The sequence below is a fragment of the Podarcis melisellensis genome, assembly GCF_964234715.1.
Source record: "Podarcis melisellensis genome assembly, chromosome: 1".
Lineage (NCBI taxonomy): Eukaryota > Metazoa > Chordata > Lepidosauria > Squamata > Lacertidae > Podarcis > Podarcis melisellensis.
The window spans coordinates 5243677-5263903 of NC_138528.1; the positions used below are offsets into that span (position 1 = coordinate 5243677).

A 20227-nucleotide genomic window follows, 5' to 3' on the forward strand; every position below is an offset into this window, starting at 1 on the left:
ATTATTATTATTATTGGCAGAGGTGGAGCTAGCTGCTCCGGCAACTGGAGCGGCACACATGCTGTGCACCCGGGGGCAGCTAGCCACCACTGCGGCCGGGCTAGCTGCCCGCAGGGGCACCGCCCATGGCAAGCGGTGATCATCCCAGGGGGTGCCACCCGCGGCGAGTGTCCCAGGGGTGCCAGCTGTGATGAGAGTCCCAGGGGGGTGCCGCGAGTGGCGAGCGTCCCAGTGGGTGCCGCTTGCGGTGAGCATCCATGGGGGGCAGTGTGGCAATGTCACACACACACACACACAACCCAGGGATGACACTGGGGCAGACCGCACCCACCGCACCCCCCTTCCTCTGCCAGTGGCTATTAGCAGAAGGCTCGTCTTATGTTTTTAATCTGATATTTTGCTAAGTCCCCCCCCCCAAGGTTTTATTTGTGGCAGGGGGTGGGGGTTGTATCCTAGTGCTGGTTTTGACCTGTAAAGTCTTAAATGACTCAGGACCAAAAAAAAGGTAAGAGTATTGGGGGGAAATCCACAATGAATTGAAAAAAATGTTTTATTTTTTATTTTTTTAAACACAGCTATTTTATTATTAAAATAATTCAACATTAATACATATTACAAACATACTTTTTATACAATCCTTAAAAAGACTCATACATACCCACACTCAATCCCACAGATACTTCCTTTTTCCACCACCATGCCTCACTTTTAAAGTACTTCTCAAAAAAAAAAAAAAACCCCACAAAAAAACCAGAGTCCTTTTCGTTGGGGATAATGCAGACTGAAATTCCCAGGTGTCACAAAAGGTTATCTATGTATGCTACTACTGCGGCCCGCGTTTTGTTAGCCCCAAAATGGAAAACGAGCGAGGTCCCAACTAAAGAAGTATGGCAACTTAAGTTGACAGAATATGCACAGCCTGCAGACTTGACATATGGAATAAGAGAGCGGGAAGAACATACGTTTAGAGAAGATTGGAAAATGTTTATTGAACATATGGAGGGAAATTGTGCACACCTGATAACATTGGCAGCATTAAGATAAATTCAACAGTGTAAATAAGTTTAGATCGATGTAATAATTGAATACTGAACGGTTTCGTTTTTGTAAAATATGCAGGGATTCATGCTATGTAAAATGAACCATGGAAAGAGAAGAATGGAAGTCACTGATATTATAAGGATGTTAAAATGAGTATTTTAAATTGTTAAACAGAAAATTTAATTTAAAAATTATTTTAAAAAGAAAAAATGACTCAGGACCACAATACCACAAGGACTCCCTTTCCCCTTACTAACCTACCTGGACTCTGTGTTCACCATCGGAGACCCTTCTTTGTGTGCCTCCTCCATGAGAGGTTCGGAGGGTGGCAACACAAGAACGGGGCCTTTACTGTAGTGGCTCCCTGTTCATGGAATGCTCTCCCCAGGCAGGCTCACCTGGCGCCTTCATTATATATCATTAGGCACCAGGCAAAAACATTCCTCTTCAACCAAGCCTTGGGCTGATTAATATTGTTGTAGACTTAGGATAAGCATAGAAATTAATAAATGCTGGGGTTATTTGGGATGGGACGGGAGAAATATAAGAATATTCTGCAGCTTTTAAATGCATTTGTGGAAAGGGGGCGTTATTGTTTCTGTTTTAACTATTAACTTGTGTTTTTACCTTGTGTTTTATCCTGCGAACCGCCCTGAGAGCTTGTGAGGAAGGGTGGTGTAGAAGTCTAATGAATAATAATTATATTGAACAAATTATAATAATAGCCTAGCACGCTTAGGAAAGAAAGGGAGTATTCTTCAATAGTGCAAATGGAAGCTGTATGATTCCACCAACCCCCAAAAAAAGACAAACAGGTTTGGAACATACGATTTGTATTTGAAAAGGGGTCTAATGTCTCACCTGCTGATGAATGCACAAAGCCAGCGGGGTCCCCATGAAGGTGGAAGAGCCCTTACTGCAGATGACCTTGCTTGATAAGCATCTCTGGGAATTAATCTGCTTGCAATTGTCTTCTCTGGGGCACCCCCTGCCTTCCTCCCCCCCCCCCCATCTCAGCCCTGGCTCTATATTTCCCTATGGCTCCAGGAAGAAGCAACCTAAGGCAGTAAAAGAGATTAAGATAAGAATGGGTCATGGTGACAGCAGGACTGGCAGAGTCAGCCTGGGGGAATGAAGATGCAGACTTGCCAACAGAAGGATCGGCCATCCTTTGGGATTTGGGGCTTGGGAATCAAAGCTGACCTCAGAGGCAAGAAGGATGGAGAACAGGATTGTGATTTATGAACCACAAAGCAGAACCTGCCAGTGCCTTCTCTGAGCTTTCTTTACAACATGTCTTTTGTGCATTATTTGTGATCTCTCAGATATTTGCGGAGGGTATCATTTTAAAGCCTTTCTGTTTCCAAATACTTCACTCGTCTCTTCTCTGAAAATAACTTTGCACACAATTTTCAGCCCTGGGTTTAAGCACATTATAGCTCAACTATTTCAAACAGATTCTTAAAGCACGTGTCCTTAAAAACACTTCAGATCATCCTATCGTTTTTTTGTTTCTCTTTCGCCTTCCCTCCCTCCCTTGGGTGGCCAGAATGGATGGTTTTTTCACTCCTTTCGGAAAAGTCTTGCAAACTGGGGAATCACATCCACAGCTCAAGTCGATTTTATGCTTGCTGACTTGGGATTATGGTATTGTTAACCATTTCGGTAGCCCAAACTATTTCCATTGGCAACGCAGGCGCCAAAGACACTTGAAGAGAGACAGACTGCATGCAAGTGTTGTTGTTTTTTGGTTACTTTGAATTTACTGACATGCTCTGCATTTTGTATATTTGCGTTTTCAATGTTCTCTCTTTGAATGTTTTGAATGTTTGCAGTAAGCTGCTTTGGACACAACTAGTTCTGGTTATAACTATGGTTTTCCCAGTAGTGATGTACAGAAGTGAGAGCTTGACCATACAGAAGGTTGATCGCCGAAGAATTGATGCTTTTGAATTATGGTGCTGGAGGAGACTCTTGAGAGTCCCATGGACTGCAAGAAGATCAAACCTCTCCATTCTGAAGGAAATCAGCCCTGAGTGCTCACTGGAAGGACAGATCCTGAAGCTGAGGCTCCAAGATTTTGGCCACCTCATGAGAAGAGGAGACTCCCTGGAAAAGACCCTGATTTGGGAAAGATGGAGGGCACAAGGAGAAGGGGACGACAGAGGATGAGATGGTGGGACAGTGTTCTCAAAGCTACAAACATGAGTTTGACCAAACTGCAGGAGGCAGTGGAAGACAGGAGTGCCTGGTGTGCTCTGGTCCAGGGGGTCACAAAGAGTCGGACACGACTAAACGAATAAACAGCAACAACAACAAGTTCTGGGAAAACAGCATATAAGAAAAGCCAGTCAATCAATCAATCAATCAAGTGTTTATACACTAATGCTAGAAGCCTCTGAACCGCCATTACTGGAGTGCTTGGTTTTAGAAGGTGGCATTGATCTAGTAGGCACAACAGAAACTACAACACCCAGAACTGGACGCAGTATTCCAGGTGTGGTCTGACCAAGGCAGAATAGAGTGGTACTATTATTTCCCTTGATCTGGACACTAGACTTCAGTTGATGCAGCCTAGAATAACATTAGCCTTTTTTGCTGCTGCATCACACTGTGCCGCCCTGTTCCATCCACCATGACAGAGAAATTCTCCCTCCATCGGCAGCAATTTTGGGTGAGATTTTGCCGATTCTGTGTGAGCAGAGGAAGACAGTCAAGATCATGGATAAGCAAACTAAGGCCCGGGGGCCGGATCCGGCCCAATCACCTTCTAAATCTGGCCTGTGGACGGTCCGGGAATCAGCATGTTTTTACATGAGTCGAATGTGTGTTTTAATTAAAATGCATCTCTGGGTTATTTGTGGGGCATAGGAATTTGTTCATTTCCCCCCCTTCAAAATATAGTCCGGCTCTCCACAAGATCTGAGGGACAGTGGACCGGCCCTCTGCTGAAAAGGTTTGCTGACCCCTGGTCAAGGGTCTGGAAACCAAGCCCTATGAGGAACAGTTGAGGGAGCTGGGTATGTTTAACATGGGGAAAAAGAGACTGAGAGGAGATATGATACCCATCTTCCAATATCTCAAGGGCTGTCCCATGGAGGAGGGAACCAGCTTGTTTTCTCCTGATCTGGAAGGTAGGACTCGAACCAATGGCTTCAACTGATTTTACAAGTTTTTTAAAATAATTGCAACAGTTCTGACTTTGGATATGGGCTAAGGTGGTGTAGGGCTGGGTGATATCTGGTTTTTAGCATTGTACTATATCACCAGCTAAATGTGATATAAGCCCTAGGACCCACGTACCTATGGGACTGCCTCTCCTGGTATGCCCCGCAGAGGACCTTAAGGTCCACAAATGACAACATTCTGGAGGTTCCAAGTTGCAAGGTGGTTCGATTGGTCTCAACTAGAGCCAGGGCCTTTTCAGTACTGGCCCCGACTTGTTTGGATGCTCTGTCACAAGAGACAAGGGCCCTGCAGGACTTGACATCTTTCTGCAGGGCCTGCAAGATGGAGCTGTTCCACCTGGCCTTTGGTTTGGACTCAGTCTGACCCTTATGTTTCCCTCCCCTTTTTGTTTTGATTTATGGGCTACTACTAAAATGAGGCTGCTTTTTAAATTGCATTTTAACCTTTATTTAAAATTGGAATTTTTTTCCCTATTATGTTTTTACTGTAATTTTACTGGTGTTCCCCGGCTCTGGCCCGGGAGGGCGGGGTATAAATAAAATTTATTATTATAATATTTATTATTCAAGTTGCAAGAAAGGGGAGTAAACATACGAAAAAGCTTTCTGACAGGAAAGGCTGTTCGCCAGTCTCCTTCAGGAGGTAGTGGACTCTCCTTCCTTGGATGTTTTTAAGCAGAGGTTTTTAGATGGCCATCTGTCCTGGATGCTTTAATAATAATAATAAACTTTAGCTGAGTTTCCTGCATGGCAGAGGGTTGGGCTAGATGACCGCTGGGTGTCCCTTCAAACTCTCACATGCTGATTCTAGTAACATTTTTTTAACAAAGGAGGAAACAAACAGGCTCATATAGGTATGCATGAACCATTCCAGTTTTTACACCCTGCATTTCAAGTACATGATGTGCAAAAGGCTAACCGTCAGTGGTGCTTTATTGATCACATTATTATTTTGCAAGTGCATAATGTGATGCTAACAAACATATTTGTACAAAGCAGATTTTTTTAAGAGAGCGTTTTGCATTTATAAAGCAAGGGTGCCCTCTACTGCTGCAATCGTGTTTTACTAAAACTCCCTTTTTTCCCTCACAGTCCTGTACCCACTGACAAGGGAGTAAGCTCTGTTGAACTCAACGAGGCTTAATTCTGAGTAAGCATGTATAGGGCTGAGTTGTCTATTGACGAAAGGAGGGGAGCACTCCAAGGAATAAATCCCTTATTCATAAAAACATGGAATTAACACATTGCCTTATTTATATCTTAGATCCTCTGTGCTAGCAAGGGGCCTGAAACTGTCTCGTAAAATCAAGTGCATTTCACAACAGCAACTGATTCTGCAACTGAATTATGAGAAATCATAGAAAAATATGACATAATGAAATGTATATTTTTAATTTTTATGGAATTTTAATGTGATGCTGTGACTACCTTTTAAAGAAAAAAAATTCACTGATACTTAATGTGAAAAACCGAAATTGTTTCATTGTGGATTTTAATTATGTGCTGTTATCTTTTCGTTTTTGGTTGTTTTAGATTGCATTTTAACCTGTATTTTAAATTGGTTTTTTCCCCTATTATGTTTTTACTGTAATTTTACTGGTGTTCCCCAGCTCTGGCCTGGGAGGGCGGGGTATAAATAAAATTTATTATTATAATATTATTATAATATTTATTATTCAAGTTGCAAGAAAGGAGAAACCCAGCCAAATGGGCGGGGTACAAATAAATAATAATAATAATAATAATTATTATTATTATTATTATTATTATTATTATTATTATTATTATTTTATACTTGTAAACCGCTTTGAGTTAAGAGCAGGCGGGGGCGGGTTCTTCAAAGCCACTGTCCAATAAGAAGCGTCCTTCCAAGATGCCTTAGCAAGGCGGGAGCTTTGTTTATTCCCCGCCGGCTGATAGGCCGCCGGCAAAGGGACGGTAGAAAAAAGGGCCAATCCGCGTTCTCGGCTGCGGCGCGAGCTCTCTCTTTCGAAACCGTTGGCGGCCGGCGGCGGTTTATTTGTTTTTTCAGCAGAGAGGATGGCGCGAGTCCGCGCAGCTGAGGTGAGGGGAGGCTGTATCCTAGCAACGCAGGAGAGCGGGAGGGGAACTGCCAATCCTGCGCCGTTTTCTGTATTTTGGGCGGGAAAAAGGGGCTTTGCCCCCACCTCGTTCTCTTGTGACGGACTGAGCGCGGGGCGAATGGGATCCCTTTCTTCTCAGCCTCTCCCCGCCTCCCCGTACCACGCCGTCCGCTTTAAGGGTGCCTCTGAGCATGTGCAGAGTGAACTTACCTCAGCGTTACCCGGCACATTGGAAATTAAGGGGGGTAGGGAGGGAAAGGAGACAGAAGGCAAAAATTATTCAGTGTTAATGCGCCCCTCACAGGCTTGTGGGACCTATATTTATATGTAATAAATAGTGTGTGTGTATAATATTATTATAAATTTATATATATATATATATATATATATATATATATATATATATATATGCAGGTTTTGGTGTCCTCGGGTGTCTTCCCGTGTAAAAGTTGGGGTGTCTAGGCGACGTTTCGACGAGGTCTCACTCGTCATCTTCAGGCTGGTGCTTTCGGCTTCTTGTTACTGGAACAGAGCAGGATCTCAGTGTTTGAGTTCCTATAAATACTGTTGAGGGGGTGTGGTGTATAGCCTCCAATGTTCTGGGCAGAGAGGAAGTTCCCAGGCTAGTGTGCCTTTTCTTCTTTTGTTCCTTAATTACTTGAGGGATATCTTGAGTGATTTCTTGAGTGATATCCTGAGTACCACTTAGGTGGGTCATTAGGTGTGGATTAGTGGTACTCAGGATATCACTCAAGAAATCACTCAAGATATCCCTCAAGTAATTAAGGAACAAAAGAAGAAAAGGCACACTAGCCTGGGAACTTCCTCTCTGCCCAGAACATTGGAGGCTATACACCACACCCCCTCAACAGTATTTATAGGAACTCAAACACTGAGATCCTGCTCTGTTCCAGTAACAAGAAGCCGAAAGCACCAGCCTGAAGATGACGAGTGAGACCTCGTCGAAACGTCGCCTAGACACCCCAACTTTTACACGGGAAGACACCCGAGGACACCAAAACCTGCATTCCTGTACCCGTGAAAATCTACGAAAGCAAATATATATATATATATATATATATATATATATATATATATATAACACATATATATTATTTATTTATTACATTTGTCGGTCGCTTTATATTGTCCAAGGCGACCCAGAGTGATTTGCAAGTAAACAGGTAAACAAAAACCCACGTAAGGAACCTAAAAAAACCCACGTTAGGGATGCATTAAAAGCACTCTACCCAATTTATAAGATTGTAGCTCCCAAGACCCACAAATTATTGGCACTTCTAGGAAAGCAGAAACTAAGGGGGGGTGCCCAACGCATGACCTCCGGGAGGATGGTGGCCAAAAAAAACCCGCTTTGGTAAAGGGATTTATTTTTGCTATAACCATTTCTGCAGGAACTGCTATTACTGTATTATTAATTGTTATTATTGCAGCATTTTCTATTGTGCTCGTGGGTAGAATTCTCCAGGGAGGTTTACATGTAAAAGAGCAAACCCACAAAAAACAATTAAAGCATTTAATATTAAAGTCAGGGTTGGGGTAGTTATATGAAATGCATGATACAGTATGCAGGTGCTCAGTTTTATATATCATTAACACAATCCACTCCATGCCTTCAACACAGATTTATGGCTCGTGCAGGAGGAATAATCAGGGGAACTACTCAATCCCTAATAATAATAATAATAATAATAAAGATGGTTGGATAGTGTTTTCGAGGTTACCAGCATGAGTTTGACCAAACTGCGGGAGGCAGTGGAGGACAGAGGTGCCTGGCGTTCTCTGGTCCATGGGGTCACAAAGAGTCGGACACGACTAAATAACAACAACAAAGCATACAAAGGTGGAAAGTGGGAGACCCAAGAGCTTTATTACTTTCAAGGTGAGGGGAAGTGATCTAGCGAAGGTTGGCAGGATAGCTTATTCCATGGTCTTAACCCCATCATCCATTAATTAGCCTTAAGTGTGAGGCTCAACATCAAAAAAACAAAGATCATGGCCACTGGTCCCATCACCTCCTGGCAAATAGAAGTGGAAGAAATGGAGGCAGTGAGAGATTTTACTTTCTTCAGCTCCATGATCACTGCAGATGGCGACAGCAGCCACGAAATTAAGAGACGCCTGCTACTTGGGAGAAAAGCAATGACAAACCTAGACAGCATCTTAAAAAGCAGAGACGTCACCTTGCCAACAAAGGTCCATATAGTTAAAGCTGTGGTTTTCCCAGTAGTGATGTATGGAAGTGAGAGCGGGACCATAAAAAAGGCTGATCGCCGAAGAATTGATGCTTTTGAATTCTGGTGCTGGAGGAGACTCTTGAGAGTCCCATGGACTGCAAGAAGATCAAACCTCTCCATTCTGAAGGAAATCAGCCTTGAGTGCTCACTGGAAGGACAGATCCTGAAGCTGAGGCTCCAAGACTTTGGCCACCTCATGAGAAGAGAAGACTCCCTGGAAAAGACCCTGATGTTGGGAAAGATGGAGGGCACAAGGAGAAGGGGACGACAGAGGACGAGATGGTTGGATAGTGTTTTCGAGGTTACCAGCATGAGTTTGACCAACTGCGGGAGGCAGTGGAAGACAGGAGTACCTGGCGTGCTCTGGTCCAGGGGGTCACAAAGAGTCGGACACGACTAAACGACTAACCAACAACAACAAATGTTGGTTATATGAGGCTGGATATATCCCTTCCCTTCGTGGCCTCGTCTCTCCGCTCTTATATCACCTTGCAGTGCCACCAATTACATTTGGAGGGTGGCCACTTACGCAATGCCAAATAAAAATAGGACGAGGGCACGCGTAACATTTGCACATGGCCATTTAAATGTACAGTTGCAACATCTGAAAGTCGACAGTATAATTAAATGGAGAAACTGTAACCTTTTATCCTAGTGGGGGTAAACTGGGTGAGTGACCCAAGGAACCTGTTTGTTCTGCTGTCCATCAGTCTGCAACTTCAAGGCACATGGTGATCTTCCTTCTTAGAGTTCTTTATCTTTACCAGGCATGGCCAAACTCCAGCTGTTTTGGGACTACAATTCCCATCATCCCTGACCACTGGTCCTGTTAGCTAGGGATGATGGGAGCTGTAGTCCCAAAATAGCTGGAGGGCCAAGTTTGGCCATGCCTGCTTTAAACCAAACAGCACTTCATATATCATTATTATTATTATGACTTAAATTTCTTAATTGCTTTAGCCCAGAGCAACCCAAAGTAACTTACAACCAAGCAGGCAATAAACCCCACATAGATACATTAAAACCAATATATAGGACAGTCCTCTTTACAGTAGACCCCATGGCCACCCTAAATCTTTGCTCCATCACCCTCTGATGCCTGAAGATCTCCTGCTCCCTGAAACGACTCTACCCATTTCCCCCTGCTGCTCATTGGGCCTGGACCTGCCTCACCCATCACCCTGTGATGACACTGGGTCCTTATTTTCAGCTTAAATGCTGGAGGACATGTCACTAGACTAAATGCCACAATAAAGGTAGATATGTAAAAAAAACACACCACAATTCTGGTCAAGGCATTTAGAAACACCAACAGCTGGACAGGTTACAATCCTAATTTTAGCAGATGGCAGCCAGTTATCTGTAGCCTTTCATGACACATTTCCTGGCCAGCCAGAATGAGCAATAGACGTGCGGGAAGGAGTAGTTGATTTGTACCCCGAGGTGTCGTGTGTGCAGTAAGTGGGCTGATGTTGTAAAATCTTGCAATGCAGGCAAACGAGTTCGACTCATCGGACGAAGAACCCTCGGAGGAAGAGCAGGTACCCTTTCAAGTATCCTGGTAGGTCCAAATTTCCTCAGGGGATCCCTTCCAGAATTCCTTTGGAGCAGTTTAGCATTCTTGCCACTAGCCACGTGTAGAACAGTGGGTAGACATGGCAGACAACACAGCGATGTCTCCAAAGCAGCTCTTTATTTTGTAAGCTGGAACAGCAAACAGCTCAGCCAGCCTGCTTTTATAGGCAGCCGGCTGTCAACATTGTAGCAACAACAACCCAGAGTTTCCCACCTAAAATAACTGACGTGGACCTGAGTGAAAACTATCTACAGACCTGAGTGAAAACTATCTACAGTATCCCCCTGCCGGCCCAGGGGGAACTTCACTACATAACACCACGTTTCATAGCTTTCTTAATTTTCTTCATATGGTGTGTTAGGGGAGGGATAGTTGCACTCATTATGGGATGCGGGTGGGGCTGTGGGTTAAACCACAGAGCCTAGGACTTGCAGATCAGAAGGTCAGTGGTTCGAATCCCCGCAACGGGGTGAGCTCCCGTTGCTTGGTCCCAGCCCCTGCCAACCTAGCAGTTCGAAAGCACGTCAAAAGTGCAAGCAGATAAATAGGTACCGCTCCGACGGGAAGGTAAACGGCATTTCCGTGCACTGCTCTGGTTCGCCAGAAGCGGCTTAGTCATGCTGGCCACATGACCCGGAAGCTGGACGCCGGCTCCCTCAGCCAATAAAGTGAGATGAGCGCTGCAACCCCAGAGTCGGTCACAACTGAACCTAGTGGTCAGGGGTCCCTTTACCTTTACCTTAGTTGTGCTCATTCTGGGGCAGTTTGTCCACCTTTGTTCCCGTGCACCTTGCACTCAGCTCTCGCCTGTAGCTCCTGGAAACTGTCAGTATGAGACAGCGGCCACACCTTGGGAACAACTTCGTCTGGCTAGCTAAACCAGGTGACGGTAGCCAATGGGTCTCACACCCACAGTGAGTTAGGGACTTCCCCTGCATGCGAAGACAGGCTCTGGCAGATTGAGCGGACGAGACCAGGAGTGGGTTTCTGCACATGCTGCAGAGGGAAGTGAGGGGCAGGTGGGGCTCATTAATCTGTGAAAGTAGCCCATATAAGAGAAAGGAAACACTGGTCCTAAACCTCTGCTGCCTTATGGGATATCTTCGGGAGAAGAAAAGGCTAAGGAGTAAACCCTACACAAGCCCAAAATGGAGTCCCCAGGAAACCTTGTACGCCTCCTTCCAGCAACTCCTGCAGCCAAGCTGGTGCCAAACATTTTGCTCTCTTTTCCTTTGGACCACATCAGTGAGTCTGGGGTGTGTGTCTTGTCGTCTGTACACACTGCACCTCGGAGAGGACAACTTCAGTACCGCTAATGAATTCACCCCGAGGCACACACCATTGTCTCTTGAGACAGACAGATGCCAACAACAACAAGTTGGGGTGGGTGTGTTATTCTGCTTTAGCTTGTTCTGTGGTGCTTCCTCAATTTGTTGTTGGCATTCATCTGTCTCGGGAGACAATGGAGGAGTGCGCCTTTGAGGGTGAAGTCAAATGGTTGGAGAGTTACAGCATCTGCTGTGGCTGTAGAGACTGATGCGGGAGAGACATGTTTTGTTGCAGTTGGGGCAGATGAAGGCAGCCGGTTCACTGCTGCAGATGCACCATGGCGTTTGTTCTCGCAGCATTCCTCCCCGTGTTCATTCCTCCTCTTGTCAGCCTGGCTTCCCCAATCCTTCCACATTATTGCACAACAATACTGGGACAAAGATCAGCTAAAACTTCTGGGATATAAAATGTTACAGGTTTTCAGCAGGATGTTGTGTGATAGGCTGGAAATGAAGCAGTGTGACCGTCCCCAGAACTGTTGCAGGCTCAAGCAGTGTTGAAAATGGGGTCACATGTAACCACCCCGATAGCATCATGAGCACAAACTATGCATGTGCAATTAAAAGGACATCTAGAGAAATTGTGAGCTAGATTTTAAACTCTTCTCCTGCTGACGATGTAGCAGACCTGTAGTTGTAAAGAGAGCTTGCTGATTGCAAATTTGCATGCCATTGTAAAGGTTTTTAACTTTGTTTCTTTCTATAGGTTAGCCCTATCACCAACCTATTCCCAATTTCTGGGAATTTGCTCACTACCAGGTATGCAATAGCAGCTTAAAAACCTATTTAAAAGCTCATTCATTTGATAGAGGGAAAATCTTAACTTACCCCACCTCACATTAATCTGTCTATGTCACTCCATGGGAGGTAAAATGAAACATAACTGAATAAGGTGGTCTGTTGGTGGTAAATAGACAGAGATGTCTTGTATTTAACAAATACTTGTTATATTTCTAGCAGTACTTGATATGTTATTTCATGCATCCACACTGCATCATTTTAGGTTGCCGATTCAAAAGTATTAGAAGAAGCCTTCAGAAAGATATAGGTAATTATATATCAGTGCCCTGGGGATCTTTCAGCCTTCCTTCAACGCCTGGTTGCTCCATGTTTACCTTTTCTTATGCCTTGCAACTGGCATAGGATTCTGGGATAAGCATTTTTGGTGTTCTTAATTTTCCTTTCCCCCTTCTTTGTGTAACATCTTTCCTGATAAAGTGTTCCAGAAGAGACATTTCCTCTTCCCTTTCACTTGAGAGAATAGCTCTTAAGATGGCATTTGCCACCTGCAGTTTGTATAACGTTATTGCTTTAAGAATGATTTAAGATTTTTATTTTAAATGAATTGTTTTTACATTTTAATTTTTAAAAATTACAATTAAAAAAATGATTTAAGCATTTTAAGAATTTAGTGTCTAATTGGGGACACCTTTTTATTTATCATTTTTTTAAAAAATTAGTTAATAAATTATTAAATGTTGTTGCTCTCCTTGGAACATTTATTTTCCTTGTATCCTGAGCCGAGCACTAATTCCACCCTGCCAGAGTATCAAATTCCAGGGCCGTGCTGCAATTTCAGTTACTAAAATTAGGCGAGCTTTATTAGGCGAGCAACCGTGGTTTGCCTAATAATCAGGTCATGGAACACACAAATTCCTTGTTGTAAAGTCAATTTGAATTGCTTTCTGAGTTAGGATTCGCAAGGCTTTTATGGTTTCATGTAGCATTTTAACAAGGCGAACAGCTTCGTTCCTTTGCAGATGAACTGAAGAGCTACGGGGTGCAGGATGTCTTTGTCCTTTGTACCAGAGGAGAGCTTTCAAAGTACCGTGTCCCACACCTCCTAGAGGCTTATCAGAGCCAAGGGATTGCTGTGCATCATCACCCTATACCTGATGGAGACACTCCAGACATAGCCAAATGCTGCCTGATTCTAAAGGAACTGAGGAGCTGCCTCGAAGGCGACCGGAAAACCTTAATACAGTGAGTTCCAGTGCGCCAGGTCTTTTGTCCTCTCTCCACAAGTAAAGATGGTCACAACCTGCATACATCCACCTTAGTTTCCTGCTAACACCACAGTTCAGAAATTTGCCTCCCAGCTTCTGCCACCCCCTAAAAATGTTGCCACTGTTTCCATGTAGGTGGGACAAAATAAAATGCAGATGTGCCTCATCCTAGAGAATCTTCCTAAATCAAGAAAATCCTACAACTGAATGCTTTAGGGCATGGGTAGGCAAACTAAGGCCCGGGGGCCAGATCCGGCCCAATTGCCTTCTAAATCTGGCCCATGGATGGTCCAGAAATCAGCGTATTTTTACATGAGTAAATGTGTCCTTTTGTTTAAAATGCATCTCTGGGTTATTTGTGGGGCCTGCCTGGTGTTTTTACATGAGTAGAAGGTGTGCTTTCATTTAAAATACATCTCTGGGTTAGTTGTGGGGCATAGGAAGTCGTTCATTCCCCCCCCCAAAAAAAAAATATAGTCTGGCCTCCCACAAGGTCTGAGGTACAGTGGACTCGTCCCCTGCTGAAAAAGTTTGCTGACCCCTGCTTTAGGGAAAAGTGCAAGAAGAATTCTCAGGGACAATTAACACCCTGGCCAGCACCTCTTTAATCTTCTACCCTCGGGCAGGAGATATAGAAGTATAATCAGTCGTACCAACAGGCTAAAAAACAGTTTCTATCCATGGACTGTTAGACTGCTGAACAGAAAATAATATAGTGCAACTGACTTTTGGGGTTGGTGTGTTGTGTGTGTTGTGTGACAAGCACACAGAATGCAATGAGATTGGGTGTACACAGGTTGTACATTGGCAATAAAGGTATTATTATTATTATTATTATTATTATTATTATTATTATTATTATTATTATTATCATCAGTGAGCTTGTGAAGGAAGATGTGTGCCATTCCCAAGATTTGATTTTAGACTCTTAGTAATTATATTTTATCCTGCCTTTGCTCTAAGAAGCTTCTTCTTCTTTGTCTTCTTTGGCGAAATCCAGCATCGCCTGAGCTCTGCGAGTGCGGCTTTCTCCCGATTGAAGTGCAAAGTGTAAGAAGCTTAAAGGCAGCATTCAAAAGATTTCCAGCACTCTCCCATGTGGCACCCAGATTCGCTTAGCTTGAAAAAATGGTGCCACAGAGAAGCTTCTGTCCTATGCAACAATAAGGGTTCATTATAAGAAAACTGGAGAGCCGTTATACAGTTATCATAGGCTAGGACTGGGCTTTTGAAGGGGAGCTCAAGAAACACAGAGCTACACTTAACAAGCCTATGTCAGGGCAGCTTTCCCCAACCTGATGCTGATGAAAGTCAAATGCCCAAACATCTGAACTGTACCAGGTTTGGGGTGGCTGTGTTAAGGATACTACCTCTCAATATCAGATTGGAAACCTTTTTCTGGAACAAGACAGAGCTGGTTCGTTGTGACTCTTGATACTATCACAATGTACAGTAGTACCTCGGGTTAAGTACTTAATTCGTTCCAGATGTCCGTTCTTAACCTGAAACTGTTCTTAACCTGAAGACCACTTTAGCTAATGGGGCCTCCTGCTGCTGCCGTGCCGCCAGAGCACAATTTCTGTTCTCATCCTGAAGCAAAGTTCTTAACCTGAAGCACTATTTCTGGGTTAGCGGAGTCTGTAACCTGAAGGGTATGTAACCTGAAGCATATGTAACCCCAGGTACCACTGCACTTGTTCTGTTTTTGAAGAAAAAAATGCCCAATCCTTTTTTCCCCACTTTCAGCTGTTATGGAGGGCTTGGAAGATCCTGTCTCAGTAAGTAAATACTTTTTCTAAAAGCATTAATTAGTTTAATATTGTCATTTTCCTGCATAAATCCATCTGATGGTGAACCTATGTCCTCTAGTATGTTACACAGTTTTCTCCACCAGTAGTCTCAGACACATCTTTGCAGATGTAAAAGGCTCTTTCACAGTTGAGTTGGAGGAATTCTCCAGGCCTTCTACTCCCTAGGTATAAAAACAACAACTCTGGAAGAAGAGCATCATTGGCAGAGCACAATTTTTTTCCTGCAAGTTGCGAGACCTATTAATCTTTTCTTTTTATTACTGAGGTGCCCATAAAGAGCCAAGATGGGCAATAAAAAGAGGGAAGTGGAACTCCGTTGCAAGACCTGTGTCATGGCGAACAGTATGAGATTGGAGCTAGAAGTCCTTGCTTTAAAGCTCAAAGATTGTTGTGGCACCTGAAATACAGATGTATTATGGAAGAAGCTTTCATGACCAGTTATTCTCAGCTCGCAGGTTATATACCCACTGGTGACAAAGGTCATGAAATGCAGAAGGCATAATATGATATTTCTGTGCTGTCCTGTAGCTCAGCTGTGACTTCCCTGGGGTTCCTTAAGCAAGCCACTCTCTTAGCTTCAGCCTCAACAAGTGTAAGGAATGCTTCACAAGAAAATGTGCTCTGAGCATGTACAGCAGGAATGGAGAACATACAGCTCTCCAGATGTTGGGACTACAACTCCCTCCATTCCTAACAATTGGCCACATCTGGACAGCCAGATGTTGCTCATCCTTCACATGCAGCATAATCCCTGGCATATATAATCGGAAGTAATCTCCCCTGAGTTCAGTTGGACTTGCTCCCAGGTAAACGCATATAGGATTTGCAATCTTAAAACATATTAATGTGAAGTTACAGGGAACCAGGCAGAGGGCGCCTGCCCTGTGGAATGCCCTCCCATCAGATGAAAAGGAGATAAACAACTACATGACTATTAGAAGACATCTGAAGGCAGCCCTGTATAAGTTTAAAATGTTTGATGTCTCACTGTGTTTTTATATTTTGGATGCTGCCCAGAGTGGCTGGGGCAACCCAGGCAGATGGGCAAGGTAGAAATTATAACATCCTCATCATCGTTACTATTACTATTAGGATTATTCACTCAGGCTTTCAAGCAGGTTCTGCCTCCTCACTAAATACAACTGGTTTCCTTAAGCAGAAAATCTCCTGGATTTTTTTCTTTTTCTTTTTTTTACAGTAGCAGCTTGTCTCCTGCTTCAGATATCTGACACAATAGGCCCACAGCAGGCCATAGACAGCCTGCGAGACTTGAGAGGTTCAGGAGCTATACAAACCATAAAGGTATGAGGGAAGGCCATGATGGGCCGGCTTGGCAGTGGGAGGACAAGTTAAAGGGCAACAGCTGAGTAAAGGCAGTGTTTTGTTTGGCACTGAAAATCTTTCCTGGCTTTCTAAGAGTTAAAGCAGGATATCAGTGCTGCTGGTGACAGTATCCGTAATTCACCATTTCTGCTCTTGACCACAAGGCCATACCAGAATCCTGCATTGCCCTTACAGAAAACAGGCTTTCTAGATACAAGACAAGCAAAAGTGTGGATAAGCCCTGAATATTTACAGAGCATTATTATTATTATTATTATTATTATTATTATTATTATTATTATTATTATTCTTAGGTGGAATTCAACATTGTGCTCTTCCAGTCATTCCATCTGTGCAAGCCTTGCAGCTTCCCAGACGGAACAACCGCCCCCCCTTTCCTATCCTCCCCCATGTGCTGTTCTGTGGGTTGTTCACTGGACCCCCTTGAAGCCAATTTCAAGGTGAGAGGGTGGGAAATTCCTGTTGCACAAATGGAAGTCCTTGCACCAGGCTTCTGCTGATGGTGCTGGTTTAGTGAATCCTACCCAGCATCTCCCACTGTCCTCTTATTCAGGGAGCTTGCCTTTTAATGGACTGCAAAAAATCAAGGACATGTGAGCAGATTAGGAGGATCCTGGACCTGGTCTCTCTTAGGAAGTTCAGCTGGGAGGGAGGAGAAATTGAAAGAGACTCTAGGTACCTGCACTCCCAACAGACAACACTTTGAGGAACCTGAGAAAGGAAGGGGATCTGCTTGACAGCTAAAAAGTGGATTGGTAGGGAGTCAGGAGTACTTCCTTTGGGCTTTCAGAAATCTATACTCACAACCACCTTTCACAACTGTCCTCTACTCATTTTAGCATCTGTGATTAGAGAACAGGTGCTGCAGCTTATCCACCCTGCTTTCCCTTGCAGCAATACAACTACCTGCATGATTTTCAAGAGACTCTGGCTGTCCATCTAGCAACAGAAGGTGCAACAGCAAGATCAGTATCACGATAAAACAGCGGCAGTGGAACTGAGCTGCTTCTTACATGACCATGCTGCAATTGCCTTTGCTTGGTGCATGCAGGTGAAAACGCACCTGTCTCCAACGTCTCATTGAAACTTAATTAGTCAAGTTATCCTGGCACTATCTACCTGGCAAGCTGTCTGATGCAAAATACAACAAATGTAAGCTGTGAGGGTTCTCTGAGAGCAAGAGCAATACTATAATGTTTTCACAGCATAAATTCGCGTTTTAAAGGGTACATTTGTCGATGGATTCCTGAAACGTAATATTCTCAATATGTGGTTGAATTCACAATAAATATGATTAGTTTCAAACCTTCTGTTCATATTTTTAACTCTCCATCCCACATCTTTTCTGTGCTTTGGTAGGACATGTTTGTTCTCTGTTCTTGCATCTCCCTGGTTTGTGGGAAGCCCTACAGAAGAAAACAGAATCCCGCATTTTTAAACTTTAGGGTGCGTCAAAAGGTTTCCTGCTATGTCCTAGGACACACCCACAACAGCTGGCATTCTGGATGATGTCTTTAACATGGGCTGCCTTTCCAAATGTCTCTCTCCCACGAGGTTTGAACAAATATTGCACTAAATACTGCCCCTGCAAGCTTGCACCTTACTTTCCTGTTCACTTCTCTAGAAACCTGTGGCTGTTCCCGTAACTGCTAGGAAACAGTGTGTATTAAAGTGATCGTCCTCCAAGCTTGCATGATTGCCTAATCTGACTTGCCCCCCAGTGATCCCCTATCCTGAAACAATTTACTGCTATGGAGGCTTTCTAAAAACCAGCTGGTACCTGTCAAACCAGAAGTACCTCCTGTTCCATTTGAATTTCCCCCAGTCTAAAATCATCAAGGGCAATATTGATCTATTTGATGTAGTCAGCCGTATCGAAGGTAAGCTTAGGCAGCAACCCTGGTTGATGTTAGCTTGGATGGGCTGCGCCTTTGGAAGCCTCTGTAGAAGTGGAGGTGCTTTTTTTTGTTTCAGCCTCAGAGATACCTACATATGCAGGTCGTACTGTATATCCATCCACCTGGTCCATTGCTGTCTACTCTGACTGGCAGTCGATTTCGAGGGTCTCAAGAGTTCTTTCCCATAAACTGCTACCTGACCTTCAAAAAAAACAAAAGCCAATAAAAAAAACCCAGGAGATATCAGAGCTGAGGAGCCATTATCTCTATCCCATGTTTATGGGACAGGTAAAGGTAAAGAGACCCCTGACCATTAGGTCCAGTCGTGACCGACTCTGGGGTTGCAGCGCTCATCTCGCTTTATTGGCCGAGGGAGCCGGCATAGAGCTTCCGGGTCATGTGGCCAGCATGACAAAGCCGCTTCTGGCGAACTAGAGCAGCGCACGGAAACACCGTTAACCTTCCCGCTGGAGCAGTACCTATTTATCTACTTGCACTTTGACGTGCTTTCGAACTGCTACGTTGGCAGGAGCAGGGACCGAGCAACAGGAGCTCACCCTGTCGCAAGGATTCGAACCGCTGACCTTCTGATCAGCAAGCCCTAGGCTCTGTGGTTTAACCCACAGTGCCACCCGCGTCCCTTGTTTATGGGATACCTGTATATTGTTTATGGGATACCTGTATATTATAAAGAGATTCACACCTCTCTGCAGTTTCTCCTACACTCACACGCTAGTACCTTATACAGTGGTACCTCGGGTTACATACGCTTCAGATTACATACGCTTCAGGTTACAGACTCCGCTAACCCAGAAATAGTGCTTCAGGGTAAGAACTTTGTTCCAGGATGAGAACAGAAATCGTGCTCCGGCGGTGCGGCAGCAGCAGGAGGTCCCATTAGCTAAAGTGGTGCTTCAGGTTAAGAACAGTTTCAGGTTAAGAGTGGACCCCCGGAACGAATTAAGTACTTAACCTGAGGTACCACTGTATGTAAAAAGGACCACAAAGCAAGCTTTGAATTAAAGCCGACATATTTTAAGAGAGGCAGAGGCAGTTTGGTGACAGCATCAGTATCTTGTACACAAATTTAATGTTTCTCTCCTAGAGGAAGTTGTGGAAAACAAATGCTACGCACACATCATGGGCAAAAACCTCGTTTGCTGTTTTAAAAGCACACGTACTAAAAGGAGCTAATATGGCTGCCAGCTGTATAAAGATCATGTAAAATATCAGTCACAACACAGAAAGTAATAGGTAATCTTTTTTACGTGAACATACTGCTATGGACACTGCATGCCATTAAAGCGATGACAGGCACAATTTCAGATCCTTCAGCAAATACTAAAGCGAGAGATGCAGGAACAACTGAACATAATCTAAGCAAGCATGTGACACTCGTCGCCAATAGATAATGATGGATTTGAATATGCCAAATTAAAACTGCACAGCTGTCAGTATAAGAACCTGCAGCTTCTTGGTATCCTGATGCACTGAATTCATTTTAAAATCAAGTTTCATAGCTGTACAACGCAAGCAGAAAATGTTTTACAAGATCTTGAAAACTTGGAATATGAGGTAAGGACTGGCTGAAATTTCTTAATTTCCATTCTTATTTCATCCACCCCTATGGACTTAGGTCGGCAATGCTCATGGCTGTCTTCCTTGGACCTATAACAGGTATAAAACCGACCTGTTT

The 20227-nt window shown here is 43.9% G+C and overlaps 1 protein-coding gene across 3 annotated transcripts; it reads left to right on the forward strand.

Moving 5' to 3' along the window:
- Nucleotides 1-6143: 6143 nt before the first annotated feature.
- On the forward strand, nt 6144-17938 carry CDKN3 (cyclin dependent kinase inhibitor 3). 3 transcript variants are annotated; one of them, XM_081915715.1, is made up of 8 exons: nt 6144-6293; nt 10062-10129; nt 12179-12231; nt 12476-12520; nt 13233-13455; nt 15225-15256; nt 16491-16591; nt 17528-17938. In XM_081915715.1, exons 1-8 carry the CDS (start codon nt 6270-6272, stop codon nt 17612-17614), a joined length of 633 nt encoding a protein of 210 aa, XP_081771841.1. In that variant the 5' UTR covers nt 6144-6269; the 3' UTR covers nt 17615-17938. The 3 variants fall into 3 exon arrangements, with proteins under 3 accessions (XP_081771841.1, XP_081771842.1, XP_081771840.1); XM_081915714.1 differs by having other exon boundaries at nt 6148-6293; nt 16488-16591; XM_081915716.1 differs by lacking the exon at nt 12476-12520 and having other exon boundaries at nt 6146-6293; nt 16488-16591.
- Nucleotides 17939-20227: the final 2289 nt, after the last annotated feature.